The 20,053-nt window shown below is 40.3% G+C and overlaps 1 protein-coding gene across 1 annotated transcript in view; it reads left to right on the top strand.

Moving 5' to 3' along the window:
- The first annotated feature begins 2,065 nt into the window (after positions 1-2,065).
- FBXL5 (F-box and leucine rich repeat protein 5) overlaps positions 2,066-20,053 on the top strand; it is a 2,105,165-nt gene continuing 2,087,177 nt past the window's right edge. Inside the window, exon 1 of the mRNA XM_044062581.1 lies at positions 2,066-2,303. Coding sequence (XP_043918516.1) covers positions 2,220-2,303 — 84 coding nt within the window. The 5' untranslated portion in view covers positions 2,066-2,219. The remainder of the gene's footprint in view (positions 2,304-20,053) is intronic.

The raw sequence follows: 20,053 nt of genomic DNA on the forward strand, positions 1-20,053 counted from the left end.
GTATTTCTTGCAGCTGTTTTCTCCCAGTTTTCCTAGTTTAATATATAATAGAATTTCAACATGTGCAGTGCATATGCATAAGGGGATAAGTTGATTGGCAAAACCTTTTAACACTGAAAAGTCTGGAGACAAAGTGATGACAAGAATGTATGCAAAAACTACAGAAATGTCCACATATTATTTAGTGTTGATTATTCAAAAATCAAAGATATCATGCAAACTGCTGGTTGATGGCAACAATTAAAGTGGGCAATCAGTACCCAATACATATTATCTAAACACACAGACATGCATGTATGTATACATAAAACATTTTGAAGAAACCCCTCCTCGCTTTTGCAGGGGGGCAGGTCCCCCTGCACCCACCCTGTGGGGGGCTGTGTCCCCTACACCCCCCACCTAAATATAGCAACTCTGAGATCGCACAACTTTAACGAACATGGCAAACTACGATTAAACAATGAATATTCACAATAACACTGTCAAATTTGCATGGCTTGTCAATCATGCATGATTAACATGCCACGTCACATGCCCTTGCCATGTCAATCACTTTCTCCACACCCATTTCTGTACAGAAATGCTGGTGGGGTTTTGATCTAATACAAAATTGTTAGAATAACAGATTTTGGGTTGGCATAGATTTTTTCTGAAGAATATGCAGTTTGAAAATGAAATGTCTGTCCTTTTTAGTAACCTTGGTGATTTCCCAGTAAAACACAACTTTTATGAGGCGCAGATCAAAAATATAAGGCAAAAAATCTGGACATTTGAAAGGTATGCGAATATAATAAAAGGACAAAGGCCTAAAATTGGGGACGGATTTTAAATAGCGTTATTATAGTTACTAGATTAAAGCCAAAAGCGTTTGCATTAGCATACATTAGATTAAAGCCAAAAGCGTTTGCATTAGCATACATTTTTTTTCTGAGGGACATAACTCTCAACCGTACCTCATTATGAGGAACATACTTCATTTGGGGTCTTAAAAAGTTTACGTTCCTCAAAGTTCCACATTGAAAGGGTTTGGCACACATTCTGTTTTACGAATTTTTTAATGGATATCCATAGTAAATAGGAATCAATTATGCTGATTCATTAAATGATCTTTTATAAGTAAAACCAGTAGTAACTACCTATGAACCTATTCTATGATGACCTTCCTAGTTAAAAGTTGTTAGTAAGCCAGTAGTACGTGTTCCACATTATGCCTGTTTGTTCTGCACTATGAGGGCTAGTGTTCCTCATTTTGGGATGGAAGGTTGAGAGCAATGCTGAGGGTCACATACCTCTCAACTGTCCCTGATTTTGATTTAGATTTCAGCTCTGTCCCTTTTAATCTCTCCTAAAACTGGTGACTTTTGGAGGAAATGTGGTAAATTATACTGCAAAAATAATGGCATTTTTAAAATATTAATATTATTAGCTTGAGACATTGACAGAATAAAAGCTGTTAATATACATTTGTGAAGTAAAGGAAATCTATAAATCTTAATTACATTTTTTAAATTTTATACTCCAAAAATAATGGCAGCAATTAAGATTTATAGATTTCCTTTACTTCACAAAATGTATATTACTTAACAGCTTTTATTCTACCAATGTCTCAAGTTACTAGTATTAATATTTTAAAAATGGCCCTGATTTTTTCTAGGTTTTTCCCTTATTCTGTAGAAATTTGTCAGAGGTATGCTGGGGATATTATCAAATCGGTCATAACTTAATGAATGCAGCAGTTTCCAACGATTTGCCAGAAAACCTCGGGCCAAAGATATAACATACAATTCTTCTGTTCAAGCAGCTAAATTCCGGAGAGTTGAGTAGTATGGATTAACGTGTCTAATTGCGCCATCCTGCAACCGCGAATGTGGCTCAGCATCTATGAGTGCACTGTGCAGTTTATAATTTTGCATTATAGGTGGAAACGTTATTTTGTTTACAACAAACTACTATTTAAAAGAAGCAAGAATTAGCTAGCGTCTGGTTTATGCGTTTACTATTCAGCCCGAAAGAATTAATTGCTGAAATCACTGCTGATATTTCATAAACCTTTGGGATATGTCGGTACTACAGCGACTTGTGGCTGAGGCTGACAAGCCCTTGTCACGTGACGGTGTACGGGCCATCTTCTAGTTCCGTACATAATTTTTCACTCTGTGTGACCGCGAATAAGATATTTCCCTCCCCCTTTGAGTGTGGGTCTGTATGGCGAAGTAAAAATGGCTCCTTTTCCTGAAGAAGTGGATGTATTTTCTGCTCCGCATTGGCGGATGAAGCAACTTGTTGGCCTTTATAGTGATAAGGTAACCACAGTACTGTGAACTTGCAGTATATGTTCCGGAACGGTGTCATAAGATGTAATTTGGCTTCACATTGTGCGAAGTTTTAATTGATACTAGAGTTATTTGCCCACAAAAAAAAAAAGAAACCCAAATAAAACTATCATTCTGGTTCTCTATTAAGAAAGTGCTTTCTCTATATGTTGCCTATATATTTGGTGTCTGGACGGTTTTAGTGACACTTGTTAAAGTAGTGCAGTCTTGTGTTACCCGAGGTTTGAAATGTTTATCTTGGATTGTTGCTTTCATCAATGAAGACATCGTCATCGCGGTTATAATTGTATGGTGATATAGGTGCTATTTATATACGCAGTAAATCTTGTTGATAGTTACAGATTTAACATTGCCAGTGTAAGGCTGTGTGGGGCAATTTGGAATGTTCTGTCAAAGTGTTTTTTTTCTTTTTTTGGCGCAGATTATTAATAGTTGCTCTGTGCCAAAAAGGGTTGTGTTACTTATGTAGGTACGGAAGAAGCGAACGGTGTTTTTTTTTCTTTCTTTTCTTTATTATTGTTGTAGACCTTGTAGTGGTGTGTGGGGCTAAGTCAGCATTTTGTATACTATTTTTCTTATTTTGGTCAGGTGTGCGCAGTGTTTCCGTTGTAGTCTCTGTGAATACATCTGTTCCGGTGCTCATGAACTACGTGCTACTCTATGTCATCTGTGGTTTGTCTTCAGCCTGAGTGGGCAGGATTTGGATGCTGGTTACTTGGTTTGTCTAGGAAGGAATGCCCTTATTTCTAAATTCTTACATAGTTCTCTGAACGTAAAACGATTTTAATGATGATCTTGTCAGTTTCTGGTCATCTTATCAAAAAAGATATTACAGTCTCACTTTACAGCTCGCGTGCTTTGCTTTTGATAGTTTGTATTACCAGTGTTTTATCGTGTCTGCATTTTCATACCTTTTTATTTTGTAATGTTTTGCCGTTTGCATCATTTTCTCATACCTACGAAAGTGAACTAAGAGCTGACATTTTGAAAACACAAGCTAGCAACAGCAAACACAGTGTCTGCACATTGATAGCCCAGTCAGTTCGGTATGTGTTGGACGTTTGTCCTCCAGTTACCACCTTTTGTTTAATTGATGAAGTCACTGTTGTCTGGTGATAGTGCGAGACTCTTATTGTCATTTGTTGACCAGGAAAGTCCGACTGGGTCACAAACCCATTTTCAGAGGAGGCCCGGGGAAAAAAGGCTTCCCAAGACGTTATGTGTACACAGAGTAATAAATATTTTACAAGGATGTACACTACAGTTATATTACAATACAACAATTATAAAACATGGGATTACAAATAGAGAGAGTAAATTTGCAAGATTTTTTTTTGCAAATATTAAAATAGGTTGGGAAGAGGGATTAATTGTTGAAGGATAGTTAAAAGAAGAAGGCAGGTTTGGGGGTTATTTTGGGTTTTTGTGATCATTAAGCTTAGAAGAAAGTAGGTTTAGGGAATATTATGATAGTTAAGGTTAGAAAATCAATAGTAAAGAAGAGTCTTTAAAGTAATTTTTAAATTAGAAGAGTTTCCTGCTGGTTTTGAGGGGTAAAAATTAAGCAATAACCCATGCCTGGGTGTGGGTAATGCTGGATTTACCCACGGTTGGTGTGGTTTGGTCACGAGGGCGAAGCCCGAGTAGCCAAACAAAGACAACCGTGGGTAAATCCAGCATTACTCACACCCCGAAGTGGGTTATTGCTATTATACAATGACATTATTTAAGAAAAGAAATACTTACTTTTCTTAAATAATGGCATTGCATAATGCCTCCGTGCTGCCCTTCGGCAGCTGTCTGGTATTCTGCGGCAGTTCTGATGTACTGTGCATGCATATGCTTACGCAGTACATCAGAGCTGTGGGTGGAAGCAACGGAGAAAGCAAGATCTCTTGCTTTTTACAAAGTGCCTCGCTATGTTAAAGAGTTTAACATGGCGAAACGGCTTTAAAAAAAAGCAACAGAGAATCTCAGTTGCTTTTTTTAAAGCTGTCTCGCTATGTTAAACCCATTTAACATAGCGAGACGGCTTTAAAAAAAGCAACGGAGAAAGGAAGATCTCCGTTACTTTTTTTAAAGCTGTCTCGCTATGTTAAACTTCTTTAACATAATGAGACAGTTTCTAAAAAGCAACGGAGATCTTGCATTCTCCGTTGCTGTAACAAAAAAAAAAAAGACATACTAATGGAAAAAGTCCGGGGCTTTTTCCATTAGTGTAAGTCTGATTTACAACGTGCACGCTGACCAGTCAGCGTGCACATTTTGGAATATTAATGGGGGGGGGGGTCATTGTATAATTGAGCTTAACTAGTGGGAATCGCTCCTAGAGGACGAGAGATGGTTTATCGATTTGGATAGATGCAGGGACATACATGAGTGTTTAGTAGATGTTTTTTTAGGGTGAGTTTAAATTTGTTGAACCAGTTAATGATGTTTGCGCTGGCTGGAAGTGAGTTAGAGTTTTGTAGTGCCCAGCTCCTTTGTGTTTGGTACGTAGACAGTTACGAGTTGTTTATTTTCTGACTGGAGGGTTCTGGTGGGGGTGTAAGGTGTTAGAATGTCCTTAAGAGCAGGGTAGTTTGGGTTATAAACAGTTTTGTGTGCCATGGCAGTTAATGGAGGCTGAGGTGGTGTGAAAATTCTGGTTTTGTTGAGGATCAGTAACCCTCTAGATGCGCAGTAGCAAGCCCCATCCAGACTGCCAGCCAGGATCATGGCAAAGCGAAGTCTCTGTAACAGATTGCTGCCATTATAGTCACGTATTCCCATTGCAGCCTGTAATGCAAAGCTACACACCTGAAATGAACCTTACACCACTTACTGCAATAATTAAATAATTAATACCCATAGTAAACTAACGGCTTGCAGTACTGAGGACACTCTGAGCTGCAGCCATTGCTAATGAAGCCATTGAATCCAGTAATGCAGCAGTTAAAGTCTAATCCATCCATTACCAAGAAAAATCTCAGTTCAAAGCCATGAAACGGTATATTTATTTTTTATTTTACATATGTTAACTGGGGATGTCTGAGCCGAAAAGGCCCTTTTTCAGCAGAGGCCCAGGGAGAAAAGCTCCACATAGAAAAATTTACAGGTACATTTAGATATTTAGACATGATCAATATACACACAAATTACAATAGACATGTTTTTACAGTGGTATGCAGCACATCAGCAGTTACAGTGGAGAGAACAAACAAGAAAATATTAATTTAAAAATAAAGGTAATTTTAATAGATTTGTGGTGTACAGCTGAAATTTGGAACATGGGTATTGTAGGGACCTAAAGAGGGAGTACTGTTATTACTTGGTTGTACAAGTGAGAGGGATGAAAGGGGAAGGACATTGCTTACTCATGCATATCTTTTTATTTCTGGGTTCATGTACTGAACTACACACTGTCAAGGTGTGCATATTATGGACATTAGGGTTAGGGCTAACCCTAACCCCATCTGCATTTTGATTATTTCCTGCTGAGTGTCTTACTACAGTATAGATCTCTATAATGCAGTCCACACTTGTTTGTCCGAGCAGCTGTGTGGTTGCCACACTTTGCCAGCAATGTTTCAATTTTACAGGTGTAGTTCGGTAACTTGTTTGCTTTGCAGGTGTGTGCGTGTGTGTATGTTTGTGTGTAAGGAGAATCCATCTTCCCATCAGTAAACTCTGTTTTTTTTTCCTCATCACCCAGCTCAGTAAACCCAAGCCATTGAAACATCTGTATATTGTAGAAGCAATACAGAGAAACATGAAAAACAATTACTGAAACATCTTTTTTTGCAGGGGCAATTCGCCTCTGCCCATCACTCCCTATGCTAACTTCAGGATTGTACATCCAAGGCAGTATTTCTTGGAGGGATGGAAACAGTTGGTCTTTAGATAACAGATCTCTCATTATTGAACCTTGCTTGGGTGATCTGAATACTACTGTTCTATGTAAACTACTCCCGAAGCAATGTATGCATTATGTCACTGGCAAGTCTGCATTCCATGTCAATCATGCCACATTACCATATTGCAAAACCGGCCTTTGCCTTGTCAGTCATGCAGGCCACGCCTATTCTCTGTTGAGGCTTGGCAGTGGTGTGAGTGGTAGGAGCTGCCTGTTGTAAATTTGGTGATTTTTATGGTAGCTGGACTGGAGCTTATATTTTAGAGATGAGTGCAGGTTGGTGAAAATGGGGGTGCTGTATAAGAGAGAGAGGATCAAATAGGAGTTGGCGAGAGCTTTTTTGGTGGCAGGGTCCATGAAATGCTTGTCTGTATAAGGTTCCTAATTTGCACTGTTTTTTTTTATGGCATTACATATATGGTGTTCAAAAGTAAGTTATTGTCAATGGTAATGCCTAATAGTTTAGCATGGGATGCAGATTCATTTTCTATATTTTGGGAGAAAATTTGAAGGTTGGATGAGAGGGGTTTTGCTGTGAAGAGGAGAAGCGTTGTATTTTGGCATTAAGGAGTAATTGTGATTTGCTTAGCCAGGCTTAGATTGCGGAAAAGGTATTTGTGTTATTTTCTGGAGCTGTTTGAGATTATGGTGCATATTTGATAATAGTACTTAGAGGAGAAGTAGTGTGAAGATTGTTGGTAAAAATGTTGGAGTAAAGGTCTAGGTCTTGACAATTGTGGTACACCACTTTTGGTTAGTTTGATATTCTGATAGAGTATTTTGCTATTTTATACATGATTGCCTGTTTGCAAGGTAGCTATTAAACCATTGGTGGGTAGGTGAGGTGCAACCGATATTAGAAAGCTGTTGAAGTTTTTATGTGAGAGACTATCAAAAGCCTTCAACAGATCTAGTAGTAGTGCAGAAGTAATACTAACAGAGATGGATTTATGAACAGTATCCATGAAGATAAGTGCAGTGTTTTGTACTGTGTGATGGGCGAAAGCCGTGTTGGGTGGGGGTGAGTAGGTTGTGTGTGAGGTGGTGGATTATGAATGCATTTTTTGAGGAGTTTGGATAGTGGGGAGAGGATAGAGATTAGTCGATAGTTGGTTCAGTGGAGTTTCCTCCTTTGTGAAGTGGGGTGATAATGGATTTTTTCCAGAGGTTGGGAACCTAAGATTCAGTAACTGAGAGGTTGATCAGAATGCTAGCAGGATATGCTATGGCCTCAGCAGCGAGTTTTAAGTATTTCTGGTGGGAGGCCATCTGAGGGGAGAGAGCATGGTTTCAATTTTTTGAGGAGTTCTGGATTTCTGATGTTGGTATAAGCTGTAGTGAGAAGGGGATAGATGGTGCATTGATACTTGTTGAAGGGGAGAAGATTTGTCTAAGGGGGGCTGATTTTGTGGAATAGAGGAGGAGGGAGATTTGAATTTGTTAGGGTGGGGGTAGAGGAAGTGAAATCTGTAATAAGTTTGTGTATGCTGTTTATAAGATATGAATTGAGCGTAGTGGCTCTTTGCAAAGGCATCTTGTCTGGGCATGGTGATGTTTTTTTTTGGGCCAGGGGTAAGGAAACTTGTGATGCTGTTCCAGAATTGTTTAGCGTTATTTCTATGGTTAGTCAGTTGGTTGGAGAGAGAGTTTTTTGTCAGAACATATTAGCTTGTTATCTTTGTTTTGTAACTGTTTGTATTTGAGTAGGTTAGTTTCATTTTTGTTATGCCATTCTTTCCAGGCTTTTTCCCTGTTTTGTAAGAGTTGTTTAGTGTTTTTTGTTAGCCAGGGAGCGTGGTTAACTCCCCTTACTCTTAGTGCGAAGGGCAGCTAGGCTGTTGAGAGTGTTTAAGAATATCTTATTGAAATAGTTTATGGCATCATCCAGTGGGAGTGTTAGTATTGGGGTGGCAGTCTGGGTGAAATTGTAGAGGTTTATGCTGTTTGTTGGGGAGTTGGTTTATTAAATATTGCCAATTAATATTTACATCTCCCATAATGATGGTCTCATAGCTGATATTTTCAGACAACCAGGCAAGGATGTCCTCAAGAGTTTGGATGTTTTGACTTGGTTTGGATTCCTATCAGAATTTTGGAATTTGAAAAGGGTGGGGGTGTTTTCTGGAAGGGTAGTGTTGTGAGAGAGTTAGCATAGATTAGGGATACCCCACCTCCTTTTTTATTAATTCTATCTTTCCTTAGTGTATTATAATCTGAGAGTGTTATTTCATTTTCTTGGATTTGGGGTTTTAGCCAGGTTTTTGGTGACTGCTAGGATGTTTTGTGTTGGCCAAGCCTGGAATTCTGTAATTTTGTTACAAATACTATGCATATTTATGGTTGCCAAGAGGAGGTCCTTGGGAGAGGGTAGTATGGTTCAGAGTAGTTATGTTTGAGGGTCCTGGGTTGGGGTGGATGTGCCCACACAGAGAAGTTCTGTATTGGATGTAAGGGGAGTATTTTGGAAGTGTATATCTTGCTATAAGACCGTGGTAAGGAAGCTTGTAGTGGTATAGGGCAAGATTTTTAGTTTAGAGAGATGAGTGAAATGGTATTCAAGTAGGCTGGATGACATATTATGGAAACTGTTTGTTTAAAAGTTGTTTTAATGTTTAAGGGAGAAGTGGAAGACTTAATAGCTATGGGTTGTAGCATATTTTTAGGGGAGGTAATTAGTACACTAAGGGTAAGAGAAGCAGATGGAACATGTAGTGAAAGACATAGTTATAGATTGGGCTGTGGCAAGTTCTTGGTATGAGGGAGGAAAGCTAAGGGTGGATATTGGGGGGAGGGGCTTATTGAAGTGGGTAGGTGAAGTTAGAAGTGGTGTATATGCCTGTGTAATGTTTTTTATTGTTTGGTTTGTTTGTATTACGTTTTAGAACGGCAACTGTAGAATGTTTTGTAAGCAGTAGTTAAGCTCATAGACAGTGATTTAGCTAAATTCTCCATTAGCAAAGGCTTGAGTAGGCTTTCTCTGTGTTAGGATGGCCTCTTGGGGAGGTGTTATACTGTCACCTAGTGGCAGACCTGTGGTCAAGACTATGAGTGGGGGGGGGGGACACTAATGGCTGCTGTTTCTGCGAGTGTGGATGGCACTTGTAATAGGAGATACATTGTGAAATGAATGTCAGAAATACCCAGAATTATCGTAGGAGAACACCTAAACTTGGTTTAGAAATTAGGTATTCACTCCTGTACTGTAAGCTGTGTAGGTCCTTTAGGCGAGCAAGGAGTGAGCAGGCAGGGCCGAGTGAGACCAGCTGGAAGGAGGGGGCAGAACCGCAGCGAAAGAATGGCTGTTCAGAGTGGCTTGCACACAGTGTTGAGGAATGAGGGGGAGCATCCACTATCTCTGATTATCAAAAATTACAGTTCGTGGCCTTCCTTATAGTACTGGCGACCTTTAGTAATGTTACAAGGAATAAAAGATGCACCTTTTACCCACTTTATCACGGGCATGTTTGCACAATGTTGCATGATGTAAAAAGGTGCAGTCCTTATAGTAGCAAAGGTGGAGACTTGTCGAAATTTTCTTGTATTTGAGTCCCTGTAGAAGAAGGTGGAGGAGAGGGCTGATCTGAGGGACATTCTGGCCTGTGCCAGAACAAAAGGCAGAGTAATAATTGGACAGCAACACAGAATTGAATTATCACTGCCAGCATCTGAATAGGTTTTCAGTGATCACATCTTTGATTGCAAAGAAACATTTGGAAGTAATGCATACAATAAAATGCTGCTGTTGTTCATGGACAAACCCCAGCTATGAGCACTGTAATTACGAATAGAGGAAAAAATGTTGAATGGATTGCTGCTGTGGACAATATGTACTGTTGTCTTTATCAACAGATATTGACACCTAAACATAGGTCTTCATAAGTGTGTTTTTTTTCTCCTTTTCTGTATTTCCCCTGAGATACTGGCATTACTATTTGCATATGTAAAATAAAATTGACTGGATCTGTAATGGTGGGTTTTCACTTGCATATATTGTTTAATGTCCATTTTGATGTTGGACCATGATTAGCAAATTACATGCCAATAGAATAACTGTGCTTTTCCTTCAGATGTGTGTATTCACACATTCTAAATATTTATGCCACAATATAAAATGTCCTCAATTGTCCTTATCGCTTCCTTTTATTGTCTGCTAGTGATCTAAGGATTGTTAATTAAGATGCCCTTGCTGTCTTGCATGGTAAAACAACTATGCATGTAAAACTCATTGCTTTACATTGTATCCCTATATGTGGCTGCATGGAAGGAAATTTGTGATTGTGTTTCATGGATCCCAGACCACTAGTAGTTATAAATCAGATGTTGCCTTTATGGTACAATACTTGCTAAAATATACATACTTGCAAACGCAAAAGTGCCTATTATATTTCATATAAAATGGTTAAGATGTTCATGTGCTGTATGCCCATGTTGCAGCTAAAAATGCTCCTTTGCGATGGATTACTTGTTTTTTATTTACTTACTGGTAATGAATAACCAAGTATAATGCTTAAGGTATTGCCGTCAGTTGATTTGGGAGTTAATGGGAAGCTTTGCTAGAATCTTTTTCTATGTGTATGACTTGTCACAATTGGTGAGAGACATTCACTCACTAGATTAGTGGATTAACCGCAGAGCTGAAAGGTTTATGAATGTTTGTATCCTGACAAACTTAACTTGGCACAGCCTGGTTATGAAAGTATTCCAGTGAAAGGTTTAACACTCCATTGAGTGTGTTAAGTGTTTAGCAAATGCAGTAGTGCTGTTCAGCTAGATGGTTTTGATTTCAGTCAGTGTTCCTTCATTCACTTTAATAGAGTTGCTACTAGATTTGTAAGACAGTTGTGGCCCAATACTAATAAGCTGAAGGCATAGTGAGCAATTTCATGGAAACAGAATAGGCTGAATCAGGAGGAGGTTTGACTATTCTGCCATGTAATTCAGGTTCAAGAAAGGCAGTGCACCTATTTTTATAAAACTTTAGATGTAAGGATGGTTTTAAGGAGAAGCTTAACTGTACGCCTGTATGTTATAAGGGACTTGTGTAGTGCAGGTGTTTTGGCATGGACTCTTTCCCAAAAGTCCTGTGTTCAACTAGCAGCCTGGGTGCTGCCTGGGATAAGATGGTAATCCAACAGTTGGCAATGACTTAACCGTCTTAGGGGTGGGGTCACTGCAGGAACACCATCTAATTGATGGGCTTAGACTGCACTCTGTGTGTGAAAAGTCAGGACTTTGGAGCAAGCATAATCTGAGTGTAACTCACTGTAGCCAAGCACAGCAGTCATGAGAGAGCGCTGACAAGTCTTTGTCTCAAGAGTAAAAGGAATTGTGCTGCTCCCGATGACTAATGGGATTTTCGGGGATTTGGAAGAATGAAAAATTATTGTTTTGCATGATGGCTATAATCTTTGCAGACCCTTGATGCTGGGTAAAGGAGAAATGAATGAGCTATTCTGGGCAGAGTATTGATGGTCACAAATGTGGGTCAAAAGAAGTTTTGTGTTTTTTTTTTTTTTTGGGGGGGGGGGGCTTCCAAGAGAGGAGTACTGCATTCAAGTTAAAGCATGAAATAGACCTGTGCACAGTAGGTGGGCAGGTTATACAAGCATTGATGGCAGATCTCTTCCAAACAGGCAGGGTTTACTGCTTGCATAAGACAGAAAAACCTGTTCCAGTCTTAACATTTAGTATTTTCTGGTGGTAGGCTTTTGTGCAGCCTGGATAATATGTGCCCATTTGAAGAATATAATTTCTTTCAAAATTGGCAAGAAAAAGATGAACATTCAGATTGATAGTTACCTGTTCATTAGATGTGTCGTGAGCTTGAGGAAAAAAAAAATGGTGCAGGTCACTTAGACCACACAGTCACAGTTCTCTTCTCTTTCTGGCAGCCTTCAGGACCCCAGTGGCAGTCGCTGTTTCTTCCTAGCAGCCTTCAGAACCCAAGTGGCAGTAATTTTTTTTCTCATTGATAATTATGGCTTATAATGGAAGAAGATTGTGTAGTCAGCTTCCCCATTTCTTATTACTCCTTTAAGTATTTGCAATGGAGTGACTTTAAATCAGTTTTTTTGTTTGCAGAAAGCAATTAAATGGCTGCTTCCTCAGTATATGTTTTGAAAAATGATGTGAAAGTGAGAAGAATGCAAGGAATGGGGACCAGGATTTTTAAACTTTTGGGAGTATCATGCAACAGAGTTATGGATGTAGAGATGAAAGCAACTATTCTGGAAGAGAGTCTAGGCATGTTTAGTGAGGTTATAGAAACCTCATTAGAGGCAGTCCAGACTGAAATTCAAAATTTCATTGGTACCATTGACAAGACCCCTGTACAAATTGTAGCTAGCTACCGCCCCCAAAATCTGACTCAAGATTTCCAAACTGCCTATCTAGACCTCTTTGAATCTACCTTGATTCTGGGTGACTAACTACCCAAACAGACTGGAAGAACTATTCATGCCAGAACACAAATGCTCAGAGATTTCCCGATTTTTGTCATTGTAAATGCTTTGTAATAGCTAGTCGATCCCACAAGAGGTGATAGCATCTTGGACTTGGTATTGACCAACATGAGTAACCACTGCAGCATCCCTGCAGTATCATCCTCCCTTGTAAGATCGACCATAAAGTGGTCACATTCGAAGTCACCATCTCCCCCGACCCCCCTCTAGCTAGAGTCCAACAAAAAAACTTCTCGAAAGCTGATTACAGCCTCCTGAGGGATGGTATAAACAGCTTCACAGCCCCCTTCTCTCTAGGAACTGGCACCAGTATCCAAAACTATACGGATATTTATATAGATGCAAGGAATCAGAATACCTGGCAGAACTAAATCATCCTCTGCAAGGAAGAGTAAGCCTGTCTGGTGGACAGCTGCAATAAATAAACTCTCTAACAAAAGAAAAAAATTGCTGTCCAGGACAAAGAAGTTGCAGGTGTCCAATTGGAAGCAATCTATCCTTAGCCTAAACAAGCAAATAAGAGCACTAGTGAAATCCTCCAAAGCAAACTTTGAGTCCAAATTGGCCACATCTACTAGAGACCATCATAAGGCCTTCTACACATATGTCTGTAGTCTCAAAGGTAGCACCCAGATCTGTTCGAAACTGGTGGTCAAGGACACCACATATACAAATGCTGTAGATACAGCAAACTTGCTGGATGACATATTCAGTGAAAATGTCACCCCCTGCCCCCCCCCCCCAATCAGTAGATCAGGACATTCCTAGTACTTGCCCCCTTCCCCTTGTATCTTAGGGATCAGGTCATTACTGCTCTCTCAAAGGCAAAAAACACAGCCTCCATGGGACCCGATAACATCGCAGGCTACATCCTGCAGGAACTTGCAGCACCATTAGGTCCCCTATTCAACCAAAGCCTGAGTACCGGCTTTGTCCTAGCTGAGTGGAGGACCGCCACTGTCATGCCTTTGCACCAAGGTGGATCGTCCATCGATCAAAATTGTAAACCCATCAGCCCAACTAGTCTGATCTGCAAGGCCATGGAATGGGTTATCATGGACATCATTAACAAGGACATTGGCAACCTCCAAACCCTCGATTCCACACAGTTTGGCTTCAAGGGGAGGTCATATCTATTAAATTTGGTCGACGTTTTTGAGACAGTCACCAAAGCCATGAACGAGGGGAAGACAGTGCACACTGCCTACCTTGACCTGGCCAAAGCCTTTGACAGTATTCCCCACTTGGGCATAATAGATACTGTCTCAACTAGGCATCAATCCGTATGTTACCAGGTGGGTAGCTAACTGGCTCATTAGAACCCACCTAGTCAAAATAGGGGAAGCCACCTCATGCAGTAGACCCGTATCGAGTGGTGTACCCCAAAGTTTGGTTTTGGGTTATCTGTTATTTGGGATATAATTTTCTGAGGTGCAGGCCAAAACCAGTGGGCTATGGCTGACCAGGTTTGCAGATGATTGCAGTCTGGGTGCTGTCATAAATTCCCGTAGTGACGTGGACATCCTCCAAGAGTCTCGCCCAAACAAATGACTGTTGCCAGAAACATGGCCTCAAGCTGAATACAAAAAAAAAATGCATCATCATCCCCTTTGGGGAGAGTGACGTCCCCACAAATTATCACATTAATAATGTCCTAAGCATGCAGTCAGTCGTGAGGGATTTGGGCACCCAGATTGATAGCAGCTTGACTGACGGAAAGCTTTCTACATGGCCCACCTCATAAGAAGGGTATCTCATCCAGGGACAAGGAGATCATAACATCCCTGTATTCTCCCCTTTTATAAGGCTCATTATTGAGTACAATGCCCCATTCGGCATGTACCTTGCAAAGCACATGCAGCAGCTGGAGAGAGCACAGAGGTTCCTCACCAGGAGAATCCAGGCCTCAGAAATCTACCTTACACAGATGGGCTAAAAGCCCTAGCCCTCTACTCTACTCCGTTTCATGCAGACTTCTCAGAGGTGACCTTTGTCTGGCATACAAGGCGATCTCGGACCCCGCCTTGATGGGACTGCTGCATATCTGCAAGTCAAGCTCCACTTGAGTAACCCTCACACATGGCCTCAACCTGGTCTGTGACATCAATAGGACTTGTTGTCGAGACAGATTTGTGTCCCAGAGACTCCCCCCATCTGTGGAGTAGACTCCTTTTCAACGTCAAGCAGAGTACCTCTTTACCCCTTTTTAAGCAAAGCCTGGATATCTGGATGGGAAATAGAAAATACATCCCTGGGATTCCAACAGTGTCCCTGCTGGACAGGAGCATTGGGTGCTGATTTGTCTATAAATGGAATAAACTCTTGGCTAGGCTTATAAGGGCCTTGGGGCCAATAGCCTAGTAACTTTCTATGATAAATTGGAGGAGTTTATGGACACGATATTTACAAGAGACAATGAAGTTGTCACTCTACAACTGTGTGAACATTTTAATTTTGCAAGGAAAATATGGAATGAGAGAAGTATTGAGGTTTTTAGTGATACCACAGAGGCATCATTTCAGTAGTAAAGTGGAAGAGTTTGTTCCCAAAAATACTCTCTACAGGTAATGAAGTTGATGTGATTGCCTATGACCACATGAATGTCATTTTCATCTTGCAGGAAAAGAACAAAACAGTGAAGTTGCCAAATTTACTTTCAGACTAATGAATCGGTAGCTGGCCTTCAGTTAACTGAATGAGAAAATACGGCCAATACAAATAATTTGTCTGAGTCACTACTAAAATTGAAATGTACTGGTCAGAAGTAGGTGGCCTGAAGTGGCCACTTGGCCAGAACTGATGCTGGGTGTTAAGTAGCTTTGACATGTATTGGAGCAGTCTGAATCATGATACTTAAAAAGGGAAAAATGTCTGTGCTTTAGACGCCATGTAAAATCTGCAAGATAAGAGGTTAAGAGACATTTCACTGAAAGCCTGCAGATGACATGTCCAATTTATGGAGGTTTGGTGCTATTGTCTAGATAAAACTTAGTGTAACATGCTGTGAGCTGACCTTTTTTCAAAGTTTGTTCTCCACTTTGAGCAAAGGAAGCACTGAACAGTGTTGAAGACAGTAGAGGGGTGATGCACAAGAGACAGAGGAAGAGACTGATGATTTAATGCTTCAGGATATTGGAGGTGTTTTGGAGAAATGAGTACTGGACAGATTCACTGCAGTGAAGGCTGGCTGCATAAGACCAGTTAACTTTTGCTTCTTGTATGCAGTACAGCCAGAAGCTGATGTAGGAGTTTGGAAAGTGCCCCTGCAAATAGTGATAACCCTATTGAAACTTTTTTTGTGGAACTAAAAATAGTTTGTCTTCAGTTGATTTATAAAGTTATTTGAATATTGACATTATGAGATTTTGTCTGGCATGCTGACAGCATATTATTATTTGAAGAATTTTTTTTATCTTGCAAGAACATATAATCATTTGTCCTTTTTAGGTACCCGTAATTCAGCAGTATGAACCTTGACTGTGGTTTTATTTTCATTGACTTAAGGTTGCATTTTTTTTTCAGTTTATATTCATCTTGTATGGCAGCATGTTAATTGTTGAATTTGTATACAGTATGGCAGCATGTTAATTGTTGAATTTGTATACAGTACAGCCTCAATCTGTGTTGTAGCCTTTCAGGGGTTATTTACTATTTGGGGTGGAGTTAGTGTGCATTTTTGATATGTGATGAGAGAGGATAGTAAACTTATGCTGGGAGTTTGCACATTGAGAAGGATTTGAAGATTTTGCACAGCTTGTATTAAAATATTTTTAAAACTACAATCCACTCTGCTACAGGCCCCATGAGGAGCTCAGTGTCTCTCCAGTAAGTGTTTTACATCTGTAAATGCCTATTTATGTTGAATTGTGTTAGACATTTTACAACTGTATATGTGTATGTTGAATTGTGTTAGACATCTAATATGATTTATGCTTTTATTATTGGAAGGTACTATGGCATGCTAGCATTTTGTCTGCACCAAGTTGTTTTTAGTATAATAGTATGTATGGTCTATTTGCATAGCTGCACCTTGTTCACTAATGTTATTCATGTAATTGTGTAGTGTGTAGACAGCTTATACTGGTGTCTAATTATTTCTTTATAATTGTGCTGTTACTGGTGGATAGAATCACATTAGAGAACCACGACAGATTGCTGCTCGCTATATTTTTATCTGTGACTGCATAACTGTCTGAGGTTTCTTCTAACAGATGTTTTTCCAATTGGCTCAGTATCTGCATATACTAGTAGTTGGTTCAAGACATTTTCCTGCATGCAGTAGCCATTTGCTCAGTTTGTTTTTTGTAATCTTTATAATATATATTTACCATCTCAAAAGTGCTTACTCCTCTCTCTACTCTTCTTTTCTAGACCTAACACCACTCTTAAGTATTCAACTACGGTACCACCTTTATCATTCTTATAAGAAAAGTGCAGTCCGGGTCTGAACTGAATGCAAACAGCTAAAGTTAACTTTGAGTATGTGTCTACCTGTATGAGCCAATATTCATTTTCCCCTGGAGAGCACTCTGCTTTGTCTTGTAAGCAGCCCCCCCCCACACACACACATCTTCCACTTTCTCTCTTATTCCCTTCTGTTAGCAAATAGTATCCATAACTGATCAATACTGTGTGTTTGTTAATTTAAACTGAGACCACAGTAGCCTACTGATACAAGGTTATCCTGTTTTTCCACCTGAGAAATGGTTAAGAAATGACTTACAGTTTCAGAGCAGTCCTTGGTCAATTGTGATTGTTCTTAAACACAAACTTGCCTTTGCTTTGGCTCATTAGCAGCAGTACAAAGAATTGCCTGCTCACACCCTTGTTCTCCCCTCCCCCTTCCCTGTTTATTACCTTAAGACAATCCCAAAGTTAATAAATATTACCTGTGGCAGGCACCATTTTTAAAACTACAACCACCCTTGTCACTATCATGTGTTTATCAGTTAACTCAGCCCCCTCATAAGAGCAACGAACAGTGTATCTATCCGCTTCGCTCCCCACCCTGCCCCCTATTCCCTCCTGCCCCCAGTGGTTCCATCTTTATTACACTCACAAACCCCTCCCATCTTTCCAATAGCCAACCACAGTGCTAACCCAACACTACCTCCTCCATCTTCCCACTACTATCACACCTCCTCAACTAACATGTGCAAGCATACCTTACCTATGCTCACTGAATGCACTCTCCTTGCATATCTTGCATCCTACCAAAGCTCCATCATTCCCCCACTCAACCACTACCACAGTATTACTACTCACACCACCACTCATGTCTCACCCTCACTCAGCTCCCCTCCCACCAACTCAAGAACCATCCCTATGCACCCCCAACATATTCTACCAACTATATTACTCAAACATAAAGCATCCCTGCAACTTAACATAGTAACCCTCCCACCATACCCATTATCCACAGAGCACAGTCATAAAGTTTCCCTTATAAACAAACACATTCAAAAACTGGAAAAACTAATAACCTCATGCATATCAAAACTACTCCTAAGTGGAGACATCCACCCCAACCCTGGCCCTACCATCTCCAACCCCAATCCTCATAATCGGACTAGAAGCCACAACTGCTCCCATATTACAGCCAATAGAAAGCCAAGTGACTTCCTTCTACTAAGCCTAAATATTAGAAGTATATCCAACAAAGTCCATGAACTCCATGCCACCATAGACTTGTACTCCCCAGATATAGTCATCCTGACAGAAACCTGGCTAAAACCTCACATTACCAGTGAGCAAATACTCCCTACAGGTTACGGCATACTAAGAGTAGACCAGCTAAACAAGAAAGGAGACGGTGTAGTTATAATATTTAAACAGCATCTAAACATCAGGATCTTAAAATCATCAGCTCCACAAATAGGCAATGAAGAAATAATATATACCAACCTCAAAATAAACCAAAACCATCAACATAATTGGATGCTACTTCCCACCTGGCCAAAACATCCCTCCACTAGAAAACCTCCTCAGCTGGTCTACCCACCATCTCCCCCAAGAAACTGTCATTTTAGATGATTTCAGTATTGACTGGCAGTCCTGTTCTGGCAACCATCCAACCCATCATGTAAACCTTCATGGCTTCACCCAACTAGTCCAGTCGCCAACCAGGATAAATAAAAACTCCAGCAAGCACACTACCCTGGATTGGATACTAGTCAGTAAGAGCCCCCAGTCATATATAACAGGCTGCTTATCAGATAGCCTCAGTGATCACTTCCCAACATTCCTATTCAAAGAATACCTATACCAAGCTAAACCTGTCATCTACTGTCAAATATGTAAAAAACTAAACTTTAACCCACTCACATTCATCTCATCCCTCAAAGAATGTAACTGGCATCCTCTAAAGTACCTCAGTCTTGATGACGCAGTTGAATTTTTTAATACTACCTTCCTGAGCATCCTTAATTACCATGCCCCCATAAGACTTTCCAGAACCAAAGCACAACCCTCCCCATGACTACAGAAAACCACTAAGTCAGAAATGAAAAACAGGGATAAAGCGTGGGAGCACTGGCGCAAAACCAAAACCCCCTCAACTAGACAGAAATTCGTAGAACTACGCAATAGACTCAAAAAGCTAATGAAACAGGACAAATTCCAATACTACCAGTCTGCCTTAGACTCCTCACAACACAGCCCCAAACAATTCTGGTCCTCCAATAAACTCCATCCTCCACCCAGGTAAAGTCAGGACCCCTCCTCCTAACATCCTTCACTCCTCAGAAAATATTGCTACCTCATTCAACACACACTTCACACAAACCATACTATCACTAGCTAAACAACACAACCCCTCTCCCCTCCAACCCACACCTTCAACTAGTAATCTCCCCACAGCCTTCTTTTTCTCCTGTACCTACCTCCAACATAAAAAAAAACTCTTAACTAAACTTAAACCCACCAAATTAGCAGCAGACAACCTCCCAAGTGAATACCTACAAATTGCAGCTGATGCTCTGGCCTACCCAGTATCCATCTTGATTAACCGATCTCTGTCAGAAAGTTACGTTCCCACACTGTGGAAAGTATCACATATAATTCCTCTCCACAAAGGCGGACCCTCCACAGAACTAACCAGTTACCGCCCCATAGCTATTCTCTCTCCACTCTCCAAAATACTAGAGAGATGCATACACTCTCAGGTCTCAGACTACCTCCTTTCCAGTACTCAGCATGGTTTCCGACCAAACCATAGCACCACCACTGCTTACTCTCCTTTACCAACACTATCCTTCAGCATAAAAACAATGGCTATCTCTCCTCTGCTACTTTCCTAGACCTATCTGAGCATTTGACATGGTCTCACACAAACAGCTTTTCTCTGTCCTCAATAACCTATCCTT

This window comes from Protopterus annectens, chromosome 2.part1 (genome assembly GCF_019279795.1).
Source record: "Protopterus annectens isolate FY-2018-M chromosome 2.part1, PAN1.0, whole genome shotgun sequence".
Taxonomy (NCBI): domain Eukaryota; kingdom Metazoa; phylum Chordata; order Ceratodontiformes; family Protopteridae; genus Protopterus; species Protopterus annectens.